Source organism: Poromitra crassiceps (assembly GCF_964638095.1).
Source record: "Poromitra crassiceps genome assembly, chromosome: 16".
Lineage (NCBI taxonomy): Eukaryota > Metazoa > Chordata > Actinopteri > Beryciformes > Melamphaidae > Poromitra > Poromitra crassiceps.
In genome coordinates, this window is record NC_139645.1 from 21,888,281 (window position 1) to 21,913,819 (window position 25,539).

The following is a 25,539-nucleotide window of genomic DNA, read 5'->3' on the forward strand; positions in this document are numbered from 1 at the left end:
CTGACTGACTGACTGACTGACTGACTGAATGACTGACTCACCCTAAAGAGCCGTCTCTTGACCATGCACTGCGCACGTGGTAAAAATCACAATTAGATGTTTTCTCCAAATTGTTCAGCCCTACTCATGAGCTGTGTGTGTGTGTGTGTGTGTGTGTGTGTGTGTGTGTGTGTGTGTGTGTGTGTGTGTGTGTGTGTGTGTGTGTGTGTGTGTGTGTGTGTGTGTGTGTGTGTGTGTGTGTGTGTGTGTGTGTGTGTCTCCTCTCAGAAGATGAGTGGTCGTGTGGAGGAAGAGGTTGGAGCAGAGCCTCCTGACAGCTCTCTGTCTGTGGAGGAGTTTCTACTCTTCAGTCCTCAACATGGACCCTCAGACACAAAGTAAGATGACTGTTACACTCTAAACATTACATTACTACTGTAATGTCATATGGTGCAACACTTTTCCTAGTCACTACAAGAAACTTGAAAGTCTGCAAAAGAAAATAATATGAGCCATGTCATGGTCGGGGTTTAACACACCCACACGCCCTCTGTTCCATTGCTATGGTCTCCTAAGGCTTGCCGATTTTCATCTTCACCAAAATGCTTGCTTGATGTATCAAGTTGTGTATAATATGAATTTCAGACTGGCTGAGATCATTCCAGTCTGCTGTCCCCTGCACACTCATAATACTAGAAATAAACATCTTATGTTTGGTAAAAAGAAAAGAAGAGAAAGCTTAAATGTAGCAGCTTAAGTATTACATGCAGGGGCTCACAGATCTGGAATGAGCTCGATGACAGTAGGAAAATGTTGAAATCCATCTCCACCTTTAAGAAAGCTCTGAAAGAAAAACTGCTTGAATCCTACTTGTAATCAGGCCTGGTTTTACAGGGGTGCAAAAGCACGCATTGCACCCTCATTTTAATTGTCTGCCTGCTCAGTTTAAAAGAGTGGTAATATATATATATATATATATATATTTTAATAAATGCTGTAGCTGCACACTTACTGTTTAAACTTGAATTATAATTGTTGTTTTTCTTTGTTCTTTGATGTGAATTTATGGCTTTTTGGCACCTATATGTAACCTTTTAAGGTTGAGATAATTGTATTATCATTATATGGTCCAAATATTTCAGTAAAGCACTTGAAACACTTGAAATATTCTTGCTTGGCTGGTATCATTCTACATGAAATGATGGTAAAATGCATTATTTTTAGTAAAATAACATGTCAAATTTTTGGGTGTGCTCCACTCGACTATATTTTTAGTAAATTAATATGTCAAATTTTTGGGTGTGCTGAGTGCTCCACTCGACTATATTTTTAGTAAAATAACATGTCAAATCTTTGGGTGTGCTCCACTCGACTATATTTTTAGTAAAATAACATGTCAAATTTTTGGGTGTGCTCCACTCGACTATATTTTTAGTAAAATAACATTTCAAATTTTTGGGTGTGCTCCACTCGACTATATTTTTAGTAAAATAACATGTCAAATTTTTGGGTGTGCTCCACTCGACTATATTTTTAGTAAAATAACATGTCAAATTTTTGGGTGTGCTCCACTCGACTATATTTTTAGTAAAATAACATGTCAAATTTTTGGGTGTGCTCCACTCGACTATATTTTTAGTAAAATAACATGTCAAATTTTTGGGTGTGCTCCACTCGACTATATTTTTAGTAAAATAACATGTCAAATTTTTGGGTGTGCTCCACTCGACTATATTTTTAGTAAAATAACATGTCAAATTTTTGAGTGTGCTCCACTCGACTATATTTTTAGTAAAATAACATGTCAAATTTTTGAGTGTGCTCCACTCGACTATATTTTTAGTAAAATAACATGCCTTCGGCCGGCCACCTGGGTCGGCCCGTGCATGTGCACCCCTTCCTATCTAGGATGAATCCCTAGTCATCTTGTTCTGGAACCGGCCCTGCTTGTAATGAGTATCTACACCCCTCTGATAATGGAACTCTGTCATTGTATTATGTATTATGTGGTATGTTTGTATGTTCTATGTGTTGTATTAAAGGGGCCATATTATGCATTTCTTAATTTTGTATCATATATATGTTGTTACAATCTTGGATGGTCATATTAAACATGGGCTAAGCTTCAAATAAATAGGTGAAGGTGTTTAAATGTTACCCCCATGAACCCCCCCCCCCCCCTCCCCATGAAGTCTCGTAGACGAGAGGACATGGATTTGTGCCGATTTGTGCGAGAGCAATAGTTCTAGTGACGTAAGGTAAGACTTGTTACCATGGTGATGACAAGCCTAGCCCGGGCCGGCAGTGGACGCGCGCCATAGCCTTCACCCGTCCCCCCTGCCCCTCCCTTCCCTGTTCTGACTGCTTCAGTACACTGCAGACTTGTCAACCTAACCCTGCGTCACCAGGCTCTCTCCAACCTGGCTGTGACTCCACTACTGTATGTGCGTCACTACACCCTCCCTCCTCCCACCCTCCCTCCCTCCTCCTGTGGAAGCTCCGGGGGAAAATGGCGGCGATTGAGTGCCAGGCAGTCTGAATGAAATTGAATGTAACGTTCCCAATTCTATGTATTAAATTTAAAAAAACTACCCTCAACATTTGGGAAGGCTAAGCCACACAACTAGGTCGTTATAATCGCATTTCATGCTTCGAAGGCGACTTGACGACCATGAGGACTGTGAGGACTCAATCACAGCAGGTCTCCGCTGATAGACCACGGAGATCTCTGTTACAGGCGCGGGCAGTTACGCCTCCTCCTCCTGACCGCCTGGAGTATTTCCCGGAGGGTGGGGGTTCTTAAAGGGACAGGACCTAAAACAGAGCGTTTCAGACAGAGGGTGAACTGAAGGGGGCAGTGAGAGCCAGTACAAGATAAACAATGAGTTTTTTTTAACTATGAATGATGCAATAAGTTACTCTACTGGAGGCCAACAATAAAATAATAATACATTATATTAGCAAAATATGGGCCCTTTAAGCGTCATGTGATACGTGTGTTTTACGTATGTATGTTTGTCCATTGATACCTGTAGGCCTTGTATGAGATCAGGCTCCTTCAAAAGCTTGAAACAGCTTCCTGGGAGACCTGGCACACTCACATTGTAAACCTGATGATGGTGATGATTATGATGATGATGATAATGTACGGTGATGATGGCATCAGTTCTAAAGTCTATTCAGCTCCAACGTTGACTGAGCGCGCTCAGTGGGACTACATGAGTTTGTAACGTGCACGACTGCGTCAAAGAGCTGAATGGGAGGGGCCATCTTTCCTCATTTGTTGCCGTGGTTACCACTGATGCAAAACCTGGCATCCTGGACACTTATCAACAGACCATGTTATCAAAAACTCCAGACGTCAGAAAAACTGACAATGTGCAACGTTGCAAGAAGTTGTGTGTCTTTACTAGAATTAATGATGATATGTATCAAACATTTGTGTTTGCAGAGGTCAGCACCACATGCAGAGAGCAGAGTCTCCAGTACCCAGCTGTCTGTCTATGAAGACTGACTGGTCTAAAGACAGACCTCTAAACTTCAGTAATGAACCTGGAAAGAAAAAGAAGAAAAAGAAGAAAAGAAAGAACCAGGAAGGTAAGAGAACTGGTTAGACTGTGAGTCTCATTATTATTATTTTTGTCTAAAATGAATTTCTAAAATTTCCACATTTATTTGGATGAAAATTGTCGCACCCCCTGCAGTACCTCCACAAACCCCCGAGGTCAGTGGTGCCCAATGTTTTTACATTTCAAATCTACTTTTACATTTTTCCACAGCATCCCCCCCCACCCGCCAGAGAGCAGAGTCTCCAGTACCCAGCTGTCTGTCTATGAAGACTGACTTTTCTATGGATAGACCTCCAGACTTCAGTAATGAACCTGGACCTTCAGACACAAGGTAAGAGGACTGGTTATACTGCAACGAGGAAATGTTATTTGATATCCTACAGCACTGATTCCCAAACTGTGGCCCACTAGTGGACCGTGGAGGTACTGCAGGTGGGTCGCGAGTGGTCTGCCAACACTCCTGATTTCCGCGGGCAATCAAATGGCTGTAGCAGGATCAGTTTTAAAGCTACAGTGGAGATCCTGTTATCAGAAGAACCTAGAAGACCTAAGGCATCCATTAGTAGCAAGCATATTATGCTAGCTTGTCTGTAAGGGGGCTAAATAACGCTCCAAACATAGGTAAAATTTTGGCGAGGGAAAACTATTTCAAAGGGGTCCCCTGACCTCTCAGCTCAATTGATCTGAATCAAAATTGGTTTAATGGGTACCACAAGTCTCCCCTTTACAGATAAGGTAGCATTTTTCACAGCCTAGCATTAATGGCTTGTGGATTGATTTCTTCTGTTGTTGCTCATCACATTTTGTCTCAACAAATGTGTTATGCCTGCAAATACTTCTGATGAGTAAAGGGGGGAGAAAGTTTTGACAATCTGCTTTTGGGTATTTTGCCTAAATGTTTTTGTATGTGGATGATGAGTTATCAATTTCCCTTATGGCCAAGTTCACCTGCTCTGTTAATGAAATAAAAAATATAGAATAAAATAAAACATATCGGGAAATAGATCATCTTAGTCTCGTGTGTTGATCAGAGTTGTGATTAAAGGGGTGGGTGGGCCCCGGAAGAATTTCAGATTTCAAAGTGGGCCACGGCATTCTTAAGTTTGGGAACCCCTGTCCTACAGTATTGAGGTGAGCTTGTATTTGCTATTCCCTGGTCTGTGCTGTACCTAAGCAAAATAACCCCTCATTCCCTCAGGACTACCGTCAAATCTCCCTTCTAAGCTGTATTGGAAAGGTGTATGAGGGGATCCTGAAGGACATACTACTACAGGAAACCGAGGGCAAAATACACATCTCACAGCATGGCTTCATGAAAAACAGATCTACTGTCTCAGCTCTGCTGCACATCATCCAAGGATGGCACGACGCTGTTGATTAGACGTACATGCCTCATTTATAGATTTCACTCGGGCATTTGACACCATCGACCATTGCCAGCTCTTACAATCACTCAAAGGTCTTGGCCTCTCACAGCACATCTGGCTCTCAGTCTCCAGCTACCTAGATGGCAGGCAGCAGGCTGTCAAGTGGGGTAACTTCCACTCAAAACCTCAATTTGTGAAAGCGGGCGTGCCACAAGCTGGGGTCTTTTCCCCTCTACTATTCGTCCTGTGTATGAACTCTCTAGACAGTATGATACCATGCAGCGTTGACCCTGTAAAATACGCTGACGACTAGAGATGCACCAATTGCCATTTTCTTGGCCGGTTCCGATTTCCGATTTTTGAATAGTCTGACTTGCCGATACCGATTTTGGCCGATTCAGATTTTCTTTCTAAGAACAATAATTGACGGGTTATTTTTTGACAATTTCTTTTTTTTTTTTTACTAAATCTGTTACAAAGCATATCTTCCCCTATGGTGTTTAATGTTTTTTTTGTATATGTCCCTGCCAAATAAACGAATAGAATAAAATAAATAAATGTCAAAATGTTATCCAGGGACAAGGAGTTTATAGCCTATATAGGTCTGGAGCCCAGAGACCTAGCCATGCCCACTCTACAGTTGTGGATTTGGCTGTTATTGAGTAGATGAGGAAATGAGTTTGAGTTGACTCAGTTTGAATATCGTAGTTTACACACAGAGTCTTTCTTTTTTTATCCGCCATTCGAAAAAAAAAATCATCTCCCACAGAAAACCTTGCACACTGGTCCGATGCGTTTTATTATTATGTTCGTCGTTCTATTCGCAATACGAAAACAATAGTCCTCTCCTGTATCCACGTTACAACATGACTGACAGATAGCAGCAGCAGGCAGCGGTGATGTGGACTGCAGCTGGTCGGGGAAGAGGTGAGGCCGGTGAGGTGAAGCGAGCCGCTCAGACTGGAGTGGACTCCAACCTACCCTGCCCCTCCGCAGCTTATTTTCGACTTGCATGTGTGACAAACTGCAAGCTTTGTATCGTCTTCACTGACGGTGAACAATTTCCACACCGACGAAGACATGCTGTGGTGGCATGTGTGTAGTGGCAGCTTTTGTTTTGGCTGCAACTCATCCGTCTTGGTCTCGCGAGCTTTCGGGTGCGCGCACGTCATGTGAAAATCGGCTCACAGAATCGGCTATTTAGAGTGACCGGCGCAGATCACCGGTCGAGGCCGATCACGTGGAAATCGGCCATTTCCGGTCACGTGCCGATCGATCGGTGCATCCCTACTGACGACTTAACCCTCACTGAAAATCTCATGGGGTCTCTTCCTGGTCAGATGCAGGCAGCTGTGGATGGAGTGGCTGCATGAGATCCAGACCTTCTGCCTGAAAGCCAATGCCCTGAAAACTAAGGACATGGTCATTAGCCTCAGGAAACCTCAAAATCAACCAATCCCACCTCCTGTTGTTGTTAATGGCCACGCTGTGGAGCGAGTGCACACCTTTAAACTCCTCGGGATGCAGCTCTCCTCCGACCTGTCATGGGTTAAACTTCATAATAGCCTGAGAACATGAGAACATGGACCCTCAGACACAAAGTAAGATGACTGTTACACTGTAAACTTCATAATAGCCTGAGAACATGAGAACATGGACCCTCAGACACAAAGTAAGATGACTGTTACACTCTAAACTTCATAATAACCTGAGAACATGAGAACATGGACCCTCAGACACAAAGTAAGATGACTGTTACACTCTAAACTTCATAATAGCCTGAGAACATGAGAACATGGACCCTCAGACACAAAGTAAGATGACTGTTACACTCTAATCTTCATAATAGCCTGAGAACATGAGAACATGGACCCTCAGACACAAAGTAAGATGACTGTTACACTCTAAACTTCATAATAACCTGAGAACATGATAACATGGACCCTCAGACACAAAGTAAGATGACTGTTACACTCTAAACTTCATATCCTGAGAACATGAGAACATGGACCCTCAGACACAAAGTAAGATGACTGTTACACTGTAAACTTCATAATAGCCTGAGAACATGAGAACATGGACCCTCAGACACAAAGTAAGATGACTGTTACACTTTAAACTTCATAATAGCCTGAGAACATGAGAACATGGACCCTCAGACACAAAGTAAGACGACTGTTACACTCTAAACTTCATAATAGCCTGAGAACATGAGAACATGGACCCTCAGACACAAAGTAAGATGACTGTTACACTCTAAACTTCATATCCTGAGAACATGAGAACATGGACCCTCAGACACAAAGTAAGACGACTGTTACACTCTAAACTTCATAATAGTCTGAGAACATGAGAACATGGACCCTCAGACACAAAGTAAGATGACTGTTACACTCTAAACTTCATAATAGCCTGAGAACATGAGAACATGGACCCTCAGACACAAAGTAAGATGACTGTTACACTCTAAACTTCATAATAGTCTGAGAACATGAGAACATGGAGCCTCAGACACAAAGTAAGATGACTGTTACACTCTAAACTTCATAATAGTCTGAGAACATGAGAACATGGAGCCTCAGACACAAAGTAAGATGACTGTTACACTCTAAACTTCATAATAACCTGAGAACATGATAACATGGACCCTCAGACACAAAGTAAGATGACTGTTACACTCTAAACTTCATATCCTGAGAACATGAGAACATGGACCCTCAGACACAAAGTAAGATGACTGTTACACTGTAAACTTCATAATAGCCTGAGAACATGAGAACATGGACCCTCAGACACAAAGTAAGATGACTGTTACACTTTAAACTTCATAATAGCCTGAGAACATGAGAACATGGACCCTCAGACACAAAGTAAGACGACTGTTACACTCTAAACTTCATAATAGCCTGAGAACATGAGAACATGGACCCTCAGACACAAAGTAAGATGACTGTTACACTCTAAACTTCATATCCTGAGAACATGAGAACATGGACCCTCAGACACAAAGTAAGACGACTGTTACACTCTAAACTTCATAATAACCTGAGAACATGATAACATGGACCCTCAGACACAAAGTAAGATGACTGTTACACTCTAAACTTCATAATAGTCTGAGAACATGAGAACATGGACCCTCAGACACAAAGTAAGATGACTGTTACACTCTAAACTTCATAATAGTCTGAGAACATGAGAACATGGAGCCTCAGACACAAAGTAAGATGACTGTTACACTCTAAACTTCATAATAGCCTGAGAACATGAGAACATGGACCCTCAGACACAAAGTAAGATGACTGTTACACTGTAAACTTCATAATAGCCTGAGAACATGAGAACATGGACCCTCAGACACAAAGTAAGACGACTGTTACACTCTAAACTTCATAATAGCCTGAGAACATGAGAACATGGACCCTCAGACACAAAGTAAGATGACTGTTACACTCTAAACTTCATATCCTGAGAACATGAGAACATGGACCCTCAGACACAAAGTAAGATGACTGTTACACTGTAAACTTCATAATAGCCTGAGAACATGAGAACATGGACCCTCAGACACAAAGTAAGATGACTGTTACACTTTAAACTTCATAATAGCCTGAGAACATGAGAACATGGACCCTCAGACACAAAGTAAGACGACTGTTACACTCTAAACTTCATAATAGCCTGAGAACATGAGAACATGGACCCTCAGACACAAAGTAAGATGACTGTTACACTCTAAACTTCATATCCTGAGAACATGAGAACATGGACCCTCAGACACAAAGTAAGACGACTGTTACACTCTAAACTTCATAATAACCTGAGAACATGATAACATGGACCCTCAGACACAAAGTAAGATGACTGTTACACTCTAAACTTCATAATAGTCTGAGAACATGAGAACATGGAGCCTCAGACACAAAGTAAGATGACTGTTACACTCTAAACTTCATAATAGTCTGAGAACATGAGAACATGGAGCCTCAGACACAAAGTAAGATGACTGTTACACTCTAAACTTCATAATAGCCTGAGAACATGAGAACATGGACCCTCAGACACAAAGTAAGATGACTGTTACACTCTAAACTTCATAATAACCTGAGAACATGATAACATGGACCCTCAGACACAAAGTAAGATGACTGTTACACTCTAAACTTCATATCCTGAGAACATGAGAACATGGACCCTCAGACACAAAGTAAGATGACTGTTACACTGTAAACTTCATAATAGCCTGAGAACATGAGAACATGGACCCTCAGACACAAAGTAAGATGACTGTTACACTTTAAACTTCATAATAACCTGAGAACATGAGAACATGGACCCTCAGACACAAAGTAAGATGACTGTTACACTCTAAACTTCATAATAGCCTGAGAACATGAGAACATGGACCCTCAGACACAAAGTAAGATGACTGTTACACTCTAAACTTCATAATAGCCTGAGAACATGAGAACATGGACCCTCAGACACAAAGTAAGAAGACTGTTACACTGTAAACTTCATAATAGCCTGAGAACATGAGAACATGCCAAATTATGCAGGTGCTCAAAGTAGAACATAATAATAAGCCAAACTATAGATGTGTTCCTATTTGTATCCAAAGTACAACAGATTAAAGGTTTTGAAAAACATAATCTCATACGAATTCCAATCTGATTTTACAAAATCACATTCCAGAAACACAGATTTTATCACGAGGAAGTGGATAGCGTAAACTATTTTGAAATGCTGTTGCAGGACTTGGAAAAATCATTCAATAAAAAAAACGAATTGAATCGAAAAAGCAAAATTCTGTCTACTACAATGAAACACCATTGAGTTTAACCTGTGATGTAGAAATGGTGTTAGGTCCTACTACCTAACAGGGTGAGAGCAGCTTGTTTCAGATTCAGATGACTTTATTTATCCCAGAAGGGCATTCAGTTCTAAAGTCTACCCGGCCCCGACGTTGACTGAGTGGGACTCCATGAGTTTGTAGAGTTTGCAGAGACCTGAATGGGAGGGGCCATCTTTCCTCATTTGTTGCCGTGGATACCACTGATGCAAAACCTGGCATCCTGGACACTTATCAACAGACCATGTTATCAAAAACTCCAGATGTCAGAAAAACTGACAATGTGAAACGTTGCAAGAAGTTGTGTGTCTTTACTAGAGCTAATGATGATATGTATCAAACATTTGTGTTTGCAGAGGTCAGCACCACATGCAGAGAGCAGAGTCTCCAGTACCCAGCTGTCTGTCTATGAAGAGTGACTGGTCTAAAGATGCTCCTCTTAACTTCAGTAAAGAACCTGAAAACCTAGACTGTGAGTCTCAATATTATTATTTTGGTCTAAAATTAATTTCTAAAATTTCCACATTTATTTTGATGAAAATTGACGGACCCCCTGCAGTACCTCCACGAACCCCCGAGGGCAGTGCTGCCCAATGTTTTTACATTTCAAATCTACTTTTACATTTTTCAACAGCATCCCCCCCCACCCGCCAGAGAGCAGAGTCTCCAGTACCCAGCTGTCTGTCTATGAAGACTGACTGGTCGAAAGACAGACCTCCAGACTTCAGTAATGAACCTGGACCTTCAGACACAAGGTAAGAGGACTGGTTATACTTCAATGAGGAAATGTTATTTGATATCCTACAGTATTGAGGTGAGCTTGTATTTACAAGGCTGCAAATTAATGCTGAACAAACAATGACTCAAATTAAACGATGAATAATGAAAATGTAAAAAGAGCTAAGTAGGCTACAGATATGGGCTATATCTGGTGAACACAGAGCCCACTAACAGGTCTACAGCTCAGTTCCTGCAGCATATCGCTCAAAATATCACCCATTTAGTTTAGTGTGGTTTCTCCTTATTATTCACCTCCGCCTCTTCCTTTCTTCTTCCACAAGTAAAAGACCAGACAAGACCTGACAACACCACTATATATATATATATATATAAAAGACCTGACAACACCAGTTCCATTTGCAACTTTTCATCTGACATATTCTCCATTAGAAGTAGCTATATTAAGTGAGAGAAATAGTAGGCAAACACTGCTTTGTTTCATTAATCAGGTCTCACACAGGTGCAAATCGTACGTACTTGTTGCAGCACGAACTGGTTGTTCCTGGACCAACATTTCCTCCTAGTATGGGCTGGGAAAGCCCCGCCCTGAACTCATTTGATTGGTCGCCGCAATTGCTTCTTCCTGAAAATGTGCGACAAGTAAAAAAGATGTGGTTAAGATTAGGGTTCAGAACAAAAAGGGAAGCACGCACATCTCCGTGAAAATTTACAGGTGCTGGACTCAAAAATACACACCATAAAAGAAGAGGAAGTCCGCACACTGTGTTGAAGCTCCAGCGACCACAAGTTTAATTAAAGTAGATACAACGTTTCGACCCCTTCAGGTCTTCATCAGGTAAGATTAGGGTTTTCTTATCTAACCAAGACCATAACCAAACCCTAACCACATTGTTGTACTTGCCTAAACCTAATGTTTTATAAAAATGTGTGTGGTTAGGGAAGGGCTTCTAGTCATGAGTCCAGACAGGCAGCTTGCAGGCAAGTGTTCGCTAAGCCTTGGCTGAGGAGCTCTTTACCTGAGATGATGAGAGCTTCCTCAGCATCATAGATTATCAGCCTAGCTACCAGACCAAGCCCCAGCAGCAGCCTAGCTACCAGCTGAACCACCAGCAGTCTGTGTGCCTGCCTCTCCTGAACCGACTAACCTGTGAAGAGCCCATCCTGATTGTCTTCTTCATAAAGACACAGATACCTTCACAATGTTCATAATGTGTTTCTCTCAGGATGCAGCAGGAGAGAGCAGACTCCCCTGAGCCCAGCTGTGTGTCCATGAAGAGTGACCGGTCTATGTCTCACCCTTTTAACTTCAAAGATGGACAGCACTCTACTGATCAGAGGTATTTATTTGAAACTGATGATCACAACAGATGCTGTTGTCAGATTCACAGTCATCAGATGTAGAATTGGTCTGATCCTTCGTCACATCCAATCAGAGCAGCATTTACACAGTTGAGTTGTGTGTGTGTGTGTGTGTGTGTGTGTGTGTGTGTGTGTGTGTGTGTGTGTGTGTGTGTGTGTGTGTGTGTGTACACATCATGTCTTCTCAACAGAGTCAAGGAGAGGTCAGAGGTTTCCAGTGGTCCGTCTGCCCAGGAGCATCAAACAGACCTGGACTCCATATTTATGGTGTGAAAATAAAATAACACATTTTACTTCAGCTACACACAAAAACACCTTGTACTTCACCATCAAGTGAAATCAACCTGTTACAAAAAGGTCAGATGCTACTGTATCATCACAGCTAGTTATTATGGTTAGGAGTTACTAAGTTATGCCTTGGCAGATATATCAAGGAGGATGTCCTAGTCAAATTCAGGAGTTTTGTCATCATTGGTGAAAGTGGGCGGGGTCTATAGTGTAAGCATGTAATAGCCTCATTTGTCATTTGGAATGGCATTTCTGACTAGCTATTTCGCAATTTGACCAAAAGGGGGCGCCGCAAATGTAAAAAGTGGGTGTGGCCTAACACAAAATATGCCGTAACTTCACACCCGTTCGTAACTCCCACGCTGTTTTTCCAATTTTCAGGCAACTTTTTTCCACATGTTCACCTGAACGTGCTCTACAAATTTGCCTCAAGGACTATTAGGTGTTCAATTTGCGCAAGGTTTGAACTGCCACTGCCCCTGAAGGATTTTTTTTTTTTTAACACATCTTTATTCTAACTAGCAGGATAGCCGTCCCGTGCAGTGTAGACTCTCAAGCCAGACTGTCTCTTCTACATTCTGTGAATGCACCTTAGACAGTCTGTAATTCACGCCCACTGAACATGGTCAAAGGAAGTTGTGGGGAAAAACTCTTCAGACCGGAGGAAGTTTGAACCGATGCAGGTGATTAAAGAAATACAAGCAGAGGAGGCGGGACATCCGCTCGGATTTCTCCAATCACCTGCCTTTAGGTGAGACATCCAGGATATCGCCCTATCATCGCTCATTACTTTCCCTGAGCTTCCTTTTCCATTTTGACCAAGTTTTCCCAGTTCCAAGTACAGACGTTTAGTCGGAAGCATTTGAAAATTGCGAGAGCAAACCGTCTTAAGTATACATGGGCAAAATACGGCGCCACCTGTGTGGCCCGCTTTTTTTTTTTTTTTTTTTTTTTTTTTTTTTTACACACACAGTGCACCTGAACGCAACATGCAAGATACCCACTGAATAAGTGTCCAAATGTTCATGTCATATAATATTCTCGCCAATATTCCACTTCTGTTATAGCATTTCAGTCTGGAATATGGGATATCTTTCAATAATCTTTATGACTAAAAGGCTACATTGAAGTAGAAATTTAAATAACTCAAATAACTCAGTGGTTTTGGATTTATTTAGCTTCAAGACTGCATTTTTGTTCGTGTGACCCTCAACACAGGCTTTGATCATCCCGGGACACTTACTGATACTTATGCTTAAATTAACCCACTCATATTCTGGTTTATTTCAAGAAAAACATTTTGGCTAGTGGAAATTCGAATTGGCTGGTAACTTTAAAATCTAGCAGCCATATTGGCAGGTGGTCAAAAAAGTTAATTTCAAGCCCTGAGAGCAGGTGGTGACATAGGAGTGAGTGAGAAAAGGATCAAATATTTGTGGTTAAGACTGAATAATGACATCACAACTGTTAATTTAAAATGAGTTATTCCTCTAAACCTGGCTTCAAATGCACCAAATTTTTCGCGCTGGCGCCGTTCGGCCCTCAGCAAAACATGGTAGCGAGGACATATTTTGTGGCCCTCTCTATCATCAAAGTTACCCATCCATGGCTTACGGCATGACAATATTTGTTCGGCCCCCGGCAACAATCTGGGTTTCTCATGTGGCCCCCCATGAAAAATAATTGCCCACCCCTGGTCTTAAGAGACTACGTGCAGTGTATCTGTGTACCTGTAAATGTTGCTTCTCTGCACATTAAACCTGTATCGTGTGCTGCAGGCTGGCCAGCGCGGACAGTTTCCCAGCCCCATAAATGTCATAAGAGTCGTCAGAAATAGCTCCCCAACAGATACAAAAACATGAGCACATGTGCTTGATGTACATACAAAGAACTGCTGTGATTGGATTTGTGAAACACACATTTAAAGAAATCATGATTTCCTCCTCCCTGGAGCTTCTCCTCTGACAGCTCCTCACTCGCCTCAGGCAGCCAGACTGCAGGAGCTCCGCCCCCGGCTGATTCGTGCAGTGGAGGCTGCGTAGCCATTGTGCAACATGGCCAAGTAGTGCCAGAGATTTGATATCCTACCGTCTCTGGTTGCACATTTTCTTCTCTCAGATGTTTCCACTCACTCCCGCGCCTCCTCTCAAGTTGTCTCACGCCCCCCAGTGGAGACGCCGTCTAAACTTTGAGAACTTCTGGCCTAACCCAATCACTAAGTCTTATGTCCTCCCTTACCATTAGCCTTTAGCCCTAATGTAAGATGAAATCTCTATCTCTAGTTTACTGACGTGAGAGTGAAACTTACTCACTTATGTGTTTGCAAGTTATCTCTGTTTAGGCAGCAGGGTAAAGATTACAGTTAATTAATTCACTGGTCTTCTTGATCTTCTGTCATGGCGTCGTTCTGAACTGGGGCATGGTTGGCTTGGTGATACGCAGCTCCATGGCTTCGGTTTCAGTTGGACCACTTGGGATGTTGCTTGTTCTGGTCTTCATTCAAAGGACGCTTAGGCAATGCAGAATCCTCAAATGTGATAGTGTTGCGTGTTGATCAAATATCCTATTACTGTAGTTCGAGGAGGTGCAAGTCTATCATGTCACGTGGTGTTGATTGCTACTCCCGTAGCGTCTGCTACGTTATTTTGGTAATTAACATAGCGGACGCTACCGCTGCGTTAGTTACCAAACAGTCTTAATCATCAGTTCTACAGGTCTGTGTGTCCACACACGACCAGCTGTTCTCAAGAAACATAGCTTCACAGGTCTGTGCGTCCACACACGACCAACTGTCCTCAAGAAACATAGCTTCACAGGTCTGTGCGTCCACACACGACCAGCTGTCCTCAAGAAACATAGATTCACAGGTCTGTGTGTCCACACACGACCAGCTGTCCTCAAGAAACATAGCTTCACAGGTCTGTGTGTCCACACACGACCAGCTGTCCTCAAGAAACATAGCTTCACAGGTCTGTGCGTCCACACACGACCAGCTGTCCTCAAGAAACAGTAGCTTCACAGGTCTGTGCGTCCACACACGACCAGCTGTCCTCAAGAAACATAGCTTCACAGGTCTGTGCGTCCACACACGACCAACTGTCCTCAAGAAACAGTAGCTTCACAGGTCTGTGCGTCCACACACGACCAACTGTCCTCAAGAAACAGTAGCTTCACTTCAGCTACCAGACTGCTTTTGATCCATGCAGTTCATCTGTCGGCGTCCTCAATCAGTATCATCAACATCAGCTGCTCTTCCTTTGTATCTTAGGATGATGTCATTTCATGGACAAGAGAAACCTTTGACCCAAATATGTCAGTACAGTACTTTCCCTACAGGCCCCCCTAATGGTACACCTCCAGTACTACAATAATATAAGCAAAATCCTAATAAGTACTAAGAATAAGAAAGAAAGAAAGATGGATTTCTAAAAATTAAGAAAGTTATCTGACTAGTGTCATGATTGTAATGTTCTGGAGGGTGTAGCATATAAACCATTCTGGTCATTATAATGTCCCAACCCAGTCTCACAAATAATTGTGACATAGTAACATGGGTCCACAGCCCAGACGTTCTACTTTCACCAAAACGTTGTTTGTTTGGCCACTAGAGGTCGGGGCCGAGGCGGGGATGATGGTCCTACAACTCGCTACTGGGGCAACTCGGTGGTCACAGCCGGCTCAGTAACCAGGAAGTAGCTGTGGACTGAGGCAGAAACTGATGTTCACATTCAACTATTTTAGAGCCATTGTTGTGAAACTATAAGGCTTTGTGCTGTGGGTCAACATTTCTATTCCATAATTATTTGTGAGATCATGTTGAATCTCCATGCTGCACTCTTTAGATCAGTGCAGGATTTCAGTCTCTGAAGATGGATGTAATTTTGTCTGCAGATTTTAGTATGAAGGTTTAATATGTATATTATTCTGTTCCAGCTGCTTGAGGAGAACATCGTCACCTTTGTGAAGATGGAGCTGAGAAGGTTGAGTCCAGATGAGGCAGAATGCTCAGAGAGTCAGAGGGAGGAGGAGGTGCTGCATGGTGTGGAGGAAGAGCAGAGGAGGAGCACAGAGGCTTTTCTGCTCTTCCTGAGGAGAATGAAGCAGGAGGAGCTGCAGAGGAGTAAGAGTCTTTAACAGCTTTAATGTCATGGAGAGAGAGGGGAGGTGGTGGACAATGGGTGATTTATGTCTGTTAGAGTTTTGCTTAGTTTTCAAGACAATGATGCCACCTATAAGTGAAAGAATTGACAAAACAATATAGGAACAAATCATTTGGGGCACCTCATCTAATTAATAGACCCTTTTCATGGGGGCCATTTTGTGTCGAAAAGGCAGAATAAACACAGGTGCGAGCAAAACACTAATGAGGGTTTTCACATTTCAATCATGGAAGTTTGAAACCCTCATTAGTGTTTTGCTTGCACCTGTGTTAACCCTGCCTTTTCGACACAAAATGGCCCCCATGAAAAGGGTCTATTAATTAGATGAGGTGCCCCAAATGATTTGTTCCTATATTGTTTTGTCAATTCTTTCACTTATAGGTGGCATCATTGTCTTGAAAACTAAGCAAAACTCTAACAGACATAAATCACCCATTGTCCACCACCTCCCCTCTCTCTCCATGACATTAAAGTCTATTTGAATCAGGTGGGTAAGCTGTAGCTGGAAGATGCTGTCAAGCCACAGTTCTCAACCACAACAAAGAAAGAACATATAACGAAACAAGAAACAAATTATTAGAGAGAGAAGAACATTATATTTGAGTTTTGCTCATTTTGATCTCATTTGACTTGTTAAGACCTGATTAATTTTTTCTGAATGTATTTGAGTCATCATCGGTTTGGAACATGTCAAATCCATTCCAACAAGAACACAAGATAAAGAAACGGAGTTTAGCCCTCCTTCATGTTGGAACTTTACGGTTTATAGTGGCTATAGTTTAAAATGATAGAAGCCATGAGCATGACCAAACTCTGCTGAAAATGTAAACATTTGCCAAACAAGATCTATTCATTACAATATTTAAAGGTCAATGAGCAGAATCCCTCTGGATAATCTGGTAAAATTATTAATGTGTTAATATGAGTGTAATATGCTGAACATAGTGGTGCACACTGGGAAACAAAACAGCACCACACCAGTTGTCTTTCACACTGAGCTGCACACAATCAGGACCTGTTTGTCTGCTCACCACTGATGAGCTGAAGAGATGTCATGGAGTGGAGATACACATTTACCAGGAAATGTTCACATTTCTCATGTTTACCAAAACATCTGCTCATTGATGTTCTTTGTTCTTTCAGAAACTCAACATCAACATCAACATCCACAACAAAAACACAAATCCAGTCTGAAGGAGAAGTTTCAGTGTTTGTTTGAGCGCATTGCTAAAGCAGGAAACCCAACACGTCTGAATCAAATGTACACAGAGCATTACCTCACAGAGGGAGGGAGTGGAGAGGTCAATGATGAACATGAGGTCAGACAGATTGAAGCAGCATCCAGGAAACTAGTGAGTACACAGTACTACAATAATATAAGCAAAATCCTAATAAGTACTAAGAATAAGAAAGAAAGAAAGATAGATGGATTTCTAAAAATTAAGAAAGTTATCTAACTACTGTTATGATTGTAATTTTCTGCAGGGCGCAGCATATAAACCATTCTGGTCATTATAATGTCCCAACTCAGTCTCACAAAGACTTGTGACATAGTAACGTGGGTCCACAGCCCAGATGTTCTACTTTCACCAAAACACATTTAAAATTGTTCCAAAAATAAAGTTTGTTTGGCCACTAGAGGTCGGGGCCGAGGCGGGGATGAGGCTCCCACAACTCTCTACTGGGGCAACTCTGTGGTCACAGCCAGCTCAGTAACCAGGAAGTAGCTGTGGACTGAGGCAGAAACTGACGTTCACATTCAACTATTTTAGAGCCATTGTTGTGAAACTAGAAGGCTTTGTGCTGTGGGTCAACATTTCTATTCCATAATTATTTGTGAGATCATGTTGAATCTCCATGCTGCACTCTTTAGATCAGTGCAGGCTTTCAGTCTCTGAAGATGGATGTAATTTTGTCTGCAGATTTTAGTATGAAGGTTTAATATGTATATTATTCTGTTCCAGCTGCTTGAGGAGAACATCATCACCTTTGTGAAGACGGAGCTGAGAAGGTTCCGGAGGGTTCTGAGTCCAGATGAGGCAGAATGCTCAGAGAGTCAGAGGGTGGAGGAGGAGCCGAGGAGGAGCACAGAGGCTTTTCTAAACATCACACTGCTCTTCCTGAGGAGAATGAAGCAGGAGCAGCTGGCTGAGGAGCTGCAGAGGAGTAAGAGTCTTTAACAGCTTTAATGTCATGGAGAGAGAGGGGAGGTGGTGGACAATGGCTGATTTATGTCTGTTAGAGTTTTGCTTAGTTTTCAAGACAATGATGCCACCTATAAGTGAAAGAATTGACAAAACAAATATAGGAACAAATCATTTGGGGCACCTCATCTAATTCATTTGAATCAGGTGCACAAGCTGTAGCTGGAAGATGCTGTCAAGCCACAGTTCTCAACTGCAACAAAGAAAGAACATATAACCAAACAAGAAACAAATTATTAGAGAGAGAAGAACATTATATTTGAGTTTTGCTCATTTTGATCTCATTTGACTTGTTAAGACCTGTTTTCTGAAAGTATTTGAGTCATCATCGGTTTGGAACATGCCAAATCCATTCCAACAAGAACACAAGATAAAGAAACTGAGTTTAGTCCTCCTTCATGAACTTTACAGTTTATAGTGGCTATAGTTTAAAATGATAGAAGCCATGAGCATGTCCAAACTCTGCTGAAAATATAAACATTTGCCAAACAAGATCTATTCATTACAAGATTTAAAAGTAAATAAGCAGAATCCCTCTGGATAATCTGGTAAAAATATTAATTTGTTAATGTGAGTGTAATATGCTGAACACAGTAGTGCACACTGGGAAACAAAACAGCACCACACCAGTTGTCTTTCACACTGAGCTGCACACAATCAGGACCTGTTTGTCCCTCACCACTGATGAGCTGAAGAGATGTCATGGAGTGGAGATACACATTTACCAGGAAATGTTCACATTTCTCATGTTTACCAAAACATCTGCTCATTGATGTTCTTTGTTCTTTCAGAAACTCAACATCAACATCCACAACAAAAACACAAAGCCAGTCTGAAGGAGAAGTTTCAGTGTTTGTTTGAGGGCATTGCTAAAGCAGGAAACCCAACACTTCTGAATCAGATGTACACAGAGCATTACCTCACAGAGGGAGGGAGTGGAGAGGTCAATGATGAACATGAGGTCAGACAGATTGAAGCAGCGTCCAGGAAACCAGTGAGACCAGAAACAACCATCAGATGTGAAGACATCTTTAATCCCTTACCTGGAAGAGATGAACCAACCAGAACATTGATGACAAAGGGAGTGGCTGGCATTGGGAAAACAGTCTTAACACAGAAGTTCACTCTGGACTGGGCTGAAGACAAAGCCAACCACGATATACAGTTCATATTTCTGTTCACTTTCCGAGAGCTGAATCTGCTGAAAGATAAAGAGTTCAGCTTGGTGGAACTTCTTCATCTCTTCTTTCCGGACACCAAAGAAGCAGGAATCTGCAGCTTTGACAAGTTCCAGGTTGTGTTCATCTTTGACGGTCTGGATGAGTGTCGACTTCCTCTAGACTTCAAGAACAACAAGATCCTGACTGATGTTACAGAGTCGACCTCAGTGGATGTGCTGCTGACAAACCTCATCAAGGGGAATCTGCTTCCCCTTGCTCGCATCTGGGTAACCACACGACCTGCAGCAGCCAATCAGATCCCTGGAAAGTTTGTTGACATGGTGACAGAGGTGAGAGGCTTCACTGACCCACAGAAGGAAGAGTACTTCAGGAAGAGATTCACAGATGAGCAGCAGGCCAAAAGAATAATCAAACATATCAAGACGTCACGGACCCTTCACATCATGTGCCACATCCCAGTCTTCTGCTGGATCTCTGCTACAGTTCTGAGCGATCTGTTGAAAACCAGTGAGGGAAAAGAGCTGCCCAAGACCCTGACTGAGATGTACATCCACTTCCTGCTGGTTCAGTGCAAACAGCAGAACATCAAGTATCATGGGAGAGCTGAGACAGATCCACACTGGACTACAGAGACCAGGGAGATGATTCTTGCTCTGGGAAAACTAGCTTTTGAGCAGCTGGAGAAGGGCAACCTGATTTTCTATGAAGCCGACCTGAAAGAGTGTGCCATTGATATGACAGCAGCCTCAGTGTACTCAGGAGTCTTCACACAGATCTTTAAAGAGGAGTGTGTGCTGTACCAGCAGGAGAAGGTCTTCTGTTTTGTCCATCTGAGCATTCAGGAGTTTCTCGCTGCTGTCTACCTGTTCCACTGTCACACAAACAGGGATGAGAGGGTGCTGGAGACATTCCTGAAAGAAGAAGAAGAAGAAGAAGAAGAAGGTTGTGAACAATCCCTGGATGTCTTCCTGAGGAGAGCCATGGTCAAATCCCTGAAGAGTAAAAATGGCCACCTGGACCTCTTTGTCCGCTTCCTTCATGGCCTCTCACTGGAGTCCAGCCAGAAACTCTTACGAGGCCTGCTGGGTAAGACAGAGAGCAGTCCAGACAGCATCCAGAGAGCCATCAGCAACCTGAAGGAGATGAACAGTGATGATGATAATGGTGCACATTTCTTAACCTCTCCTGAAAGAAGCATCAACATCTTCCACTGTTTGATTGAGATGAATGACCAGTCAGTACACCAGGAGATCCAAAAGTTCCTGAAGTCAGAGAACAGATCAGCGAGTAAACTCTCTGAGATTCACTGCTCAGCTCTGGCCTACATGCTGCAGATGTCAGAGGAGGTTCTGGATGTGTTCGACCTGGAGGCCTACAACACATCAATGTTGGGGCGACAGAGACTGATCCCAGCTGTGAGGAACTGCAGGAAGGCTCGGTTAGTACTCTGTTAGTAACAGTATAGAACAGTCTAGACAGCGTTGCCAGACGTACGATAATTATCGTATTTGTACGATAATTTCGACATCTGTACGATGTACGATCAATAATCCCAAAATCCCCCAAATGTACGATAATTTCATCATTTTGTGACACTCAGTCGAATCCTACGTCTATCACTCTATCTGTTTATACATCGTCTAACGTCTTTGCAGCCAATACGTGCTTGAACGTGAGGCACATGATGTGAACGTGAGTCATGATTGGTTGGGAGGGAGAAGGAAATAGAACCCGGCACGGCCGCGCACAACCTGAAAACCATAAACACAGACAGTCACAGTAGGTGCGCGTCACAGAGCAGAATGCGGAAAGATACGGGGCGAGTCTTGGAAACTATCAAATAAAACAAAGAAAATGAGTGGTGCCGACCAGGAGGAACGTGACGACAGGGGAGAGCCGGGAGGGGAGCTGCCTGGACAGCCAAAAAGTAAGCACAGAAAACAAATGTACCCTGACTGAATGGGAAAGTGACACTTTATTCACTGGCTGGCTCAAAGCTGTTGCAGGGTGTGACTCTAAAGCTTTGTGTCGTTGTTGCAACGCAGGCTGAGATCACAGTGTTGAAAAGTCCAAAAAGTAGCCGATGTCAGCTGCAGTCCCCCCCCCCCGACACAGGCTCGCCTAAGGCGCGCCGCACTGGGGGGGGCGCGTACGATAATTTCACTCCAAAAACGATAATTTTGACCCTCTGGTACGATAATTCAACATTTGCCATCTGGCAACACTGAGTCTAGACCATCGGTTTAAAAAGTGTGAGGCGCGCGTCCCCTGACGTGACACCAGACATGTCCGCGCAGTCACAAAAGTAGCGTAGGCGGTTGTCTGCAGAGAGCCTGTATGCACACCCTCTGATTACGGAATTTATGTCACTCAGACCGTGGCTTCAGCCGGGGGCACAGCGCCCACAGTCTGACTGCCTCTGTGAGGTGAGCTCAGGGTATCAGAGGAGAAACCAGGGAGAAGGAAAACACAATTTTTTTTAAATGCGTGTTTCACTAATACAATTGCTGCAGTTCTTTGTATGTACATCAAACACATATATGGTATGGTCATATTTTTGTATCTGTTGGGGAGCTATTTCAGACAAATTCTACAAGATTTATGGGGCTGGGAACTGTCTGTCCACGCTGGCCAGCCTGGCTGCAGACACAGTCCATAGAGGCAGAACATACAGAGAACGCAGCATTTACTCGATACACTGCACGGGGCGGGTATCCCACTAGCTATAATAAAGATGTTAAAGATGATTAAAAAAATGACTAAAAGTCCTTCAGAGTGGATAAAGATGTATACAATGTTTAAAAGAGGATATTTGAAAATAGCAGGATAAAGAGGTTTTAAAATATAAAAGAATATAGGATAAAGATGTTTACAACATTTTTGGAACTCGTTATGCCCAAGTGGAGCATATAACAATAATAGTAGGTAATAATGGCAATAATAAATGTTGAGAGAGAGTGTGTGTGTGTGTGTGTGTGTGTGTGTGTGTGTGTGTGTGTGTGTGTGTGTGTGTGTGTGTGTGTGTGTGTGTGTGTGTGTGTGTGTGTGTGTGTGTTGTGTTTGTGTGTGTGGGGAGGAGGGAGGGGGGTGTTGGTCTATATGTTCTCTGAGGGGAGGCGCAGTCTCCCACACTTTGAAAACCCCTGGTGTAGACTAGAGTGACCTTCATACCTGCCACCATCAGTTACAATATTTCATACCAATGATTAAGATTCAAGATTCAAAAACGTTATTGTCTGTCACAACGCAACAGACATTTTTCCTTCCACCAGGCTCAGGTGCATGTTACAAAACACATTAAAAACACACAGACACATATAATAAAAACTGACAAAAAAAACTGACAAAAGCAGTGTTAAGATGTTAAAAGTGCAGTGCCCATTTAACACGTTCACTGCCACTGACGTATTAATACGATTTTTTTTTTTTGACGGTGCTACGTGGATCAATGCCCCCCGCGTCTCCTATGGAGATATTGGAAGTATTGAATGTGTATAATCTATTTTACCGACCAGCTAGGTGGCGACGGTCCTCTCCCGACAGAGAGAAAGTCAACCAAAAGCAGCCGCCTCCCGCGGCTGCTTCCTCCATTCTCAAGGAAATGGCTTGGCGATTTTACAGTCAGAAACGAACAAGCCTCATTCTCATACTGTAGGCGGGGACGCTTTCGCGCTGCTGCGGTGGGGGGTTCCAGAAATGGACTGGGTGGGCAGCATAAAGCCTAGAGTCGCACGGGGCTTCATCGGGGCTCTCAAACCCAAGAGACGAGTGAGACCTATCCACACTCGCTGCCAGGGAGGGAGGCTGCTCAAACTCGCTGCCAGGGAGGGAGGCTGCTCAAACTCGCAGCAGCAGCAGCAGCAGCAGAGCACTCGCTTGTGACAAACGCAGGCTGAAAGCCACTAGACACGCCCACGGAGGGAGGAGTTGAAGGAGAGGGCGTTCGGAACTATATTGTTTGGATGTCTGATCTCTCACTGATGCCAAAAATAAATGGTTAAAGTGACTGTTCTGCCTGTTTGATTGAATTTCACAAAACTGCGATTATCTCAGCTTTCACTCTCAGACGCTAAAACCATGCTGTACTCAACGGCTAATATCTACATAACTACTAACTCTACAAACTAACTCTTTTAGACAGAGAAAGCACACAGTCTATTAGTACTTTTGTGAACTTTGTGTTGACAAACTCCAAGCAGAAAAGAATCCTCGGCTCTTGTAAAATGAGCCAGAATCCTCAAAAAACGGCTTGGCAAAAGCTACCTACAGCAAAAAAAAAACGGCTGGCAGTCAATGTGTTAAAAGACAATACTAGTAATAATACTAATGTATTACCGTAAAACTGCCAATAAGGGCCCGGGCGTTTATTATGCTAAATCGAGTTTGACCCCAGGCGGTTAAAGGAGACCAGGCAGCAATTGGAGTCAGGCGGTTATTTCTTTATTGTAAGAAATTGACCCAGGCGATTATTATTTTTTGTACAGAATTCCTGGTCAGAAGTACCAAAATGCTCAGTAACAGTAGAGGGTGGGTACAGGCAGTTGTGAACATGCCTCTAAATGTACCTAGTGCAACAAATATATAAAATAAAATACAGTACGGTAATGCTCAGTAACAGTAGAGGGTGGGTACAGGCAGTTGTCAACATGCCTCTAAATGTACCTAGTGCAACAAATATATAAAATAAAGGTAGTAACATGCAACAATTAGTGCAACAAATGTACCGTATACTGTAAAATACACCATACCGTACAGTACAGTAATACAAAAAATAAAATACAGTATCCTCTTTCTTTCTTTTTAAATAAAACAGCACCTATCGGTAAAACAAAACAAAGAGCAGCAATAAAATTCAAGTACGGTAGCCCTCCCTCACACACAAACAAACCACAATTGTAATATGGCCTCTAGTCCTCCTCCTCATTCTCCCCCTCCTCAACCACACCCTAATCATCCTCTTCCTCAATCAACAGTTCATTATTGAACTCCTCTTCCTCGTCCACTTCCTCCTCCACCTCATCAACCTCCTCCTGCCCCCTTGCCCTCCTCAGCATCTCCCTTCCTGCCTCTCATGGCATCCCTGGCTTGAAACAGTGGATCTCCCCATCCTCGGTGCCATCAGCCGTCAGCCCACACACCTTGAAGGATAATACAATCAGCAAATTAATTACCATGTACTATGTACTAGGCTACCACGTACACACACACACACACACACACACACACACACACACACACACACACACACCCACACACACACACACACACACACACACCCACACACACACATAGCCTACCTTGAATGATTTCTTCACCATGGCTACATCCAGCTCGTCCCAAGCTCTCTGGACCCAGCTCACCAACAGACGACGGGAAGGGGCTCGTAAGTTCCCCCCCCCCGGGTGTACTCTTTGTCAGTGTCACCAGCCATCCAGTCATCATAAGATGCTTTGAGATGGGCTTTGAATGGTTGGTTCCACATGACATCTGGTGCCTGGATGTGTTTGGTACACCCCCCAGGGATCACAGCAGCTGATTGGATCTTGTATCCTCCTCTTCTCAATTCAGCCTTGGTCGCTTGGCTGATGTGGCATCTGTATGAATCCCACACTGAAATTTGTCTGAAGCTGAATTTCCCGACGACTTTCTGCAGCCAGTGTGTTGTTAAATTGTCATTCATCCACCCATTCTTCGATGATGCTATGACAACACCAGCAATGTTCTGCATCGCTTTGACATCCCTGACAGCAGCCTTAAACACCACATAAGGCTTCAGTTTAGTGCCATCTCCCTTGGCAGCCAACACGACAGTCAGATGGCTCTTCTCATGGCCTGTGCT

The 25,539-nt window shown here is 43.0% G+C and overlaps 2 protein-coding genes across 2 annotated transcripts in view; both read left to right on the forward strand.

Annotated features, from left to right (window-relative positions):
• Positions 1 to 270: 270 nt before the first annotated feature.
• The window catches only part of LOC310791520 (uncharacterized protein), a gene marked incomplete at its 5' end in the record, with an annotated part of 86,100 nt that continues 60,831 nt past the window's right edge, over positions 271 to 25,539 (forward strand). Inside the window, 5 exons of the mRNA XM_083653195.1 lie at positions 271 to 377; positions 3,431 to 3,576; positions 3,759 to 3,879; positions 10,124 to 10,239; positions 10,402 to 10,522. Coding sequence (XP_083509321.1) covers positions 271 to 377; positions 3,431 to 3,576; positions 3,759 to 3,879; positions 10,124 to 10,239; positions 10,402 to 10,522 — 611 coding nt within the window. The remainder of the gene's footprint in view (positions 378 to 3,430; positions 3,577 to 3,758; positions 3,880 to 10,123; positions 10,240 to 10,401; positions 10,523 to 25,539) is intronic.
• LOC310791101 (protein NLRC3-like) overlaps positions 16,259 to 25,539 on the forward strand; it is a 41,280-nt gene continuing 31,999 nt past the window's right edge. The window contains exons 1-4 of the mRNA XM_083652802.1: positions 16,259 to 16,275; positions 17,459 to 17,667; positions 18,280 to 18,481; positions 19,311 to 21,138. Of these exons, the coding sequence (XP_083508928.1) occupies positions 17,575 to 17,667; positions 18,280 to 18,481; positions 19,311 to 21,138 (2,123 nt within the window). The 5' untranslated portion in view covers positions 16,259 to 16,275; positions 17,459 to 17,574. The remainder of the gene's footprint in view (positions 16,276 to 17,458; positions 17,668 to 18,279; positions 18,482 to 19,310; positions 21,139 to 25,539) is intronic.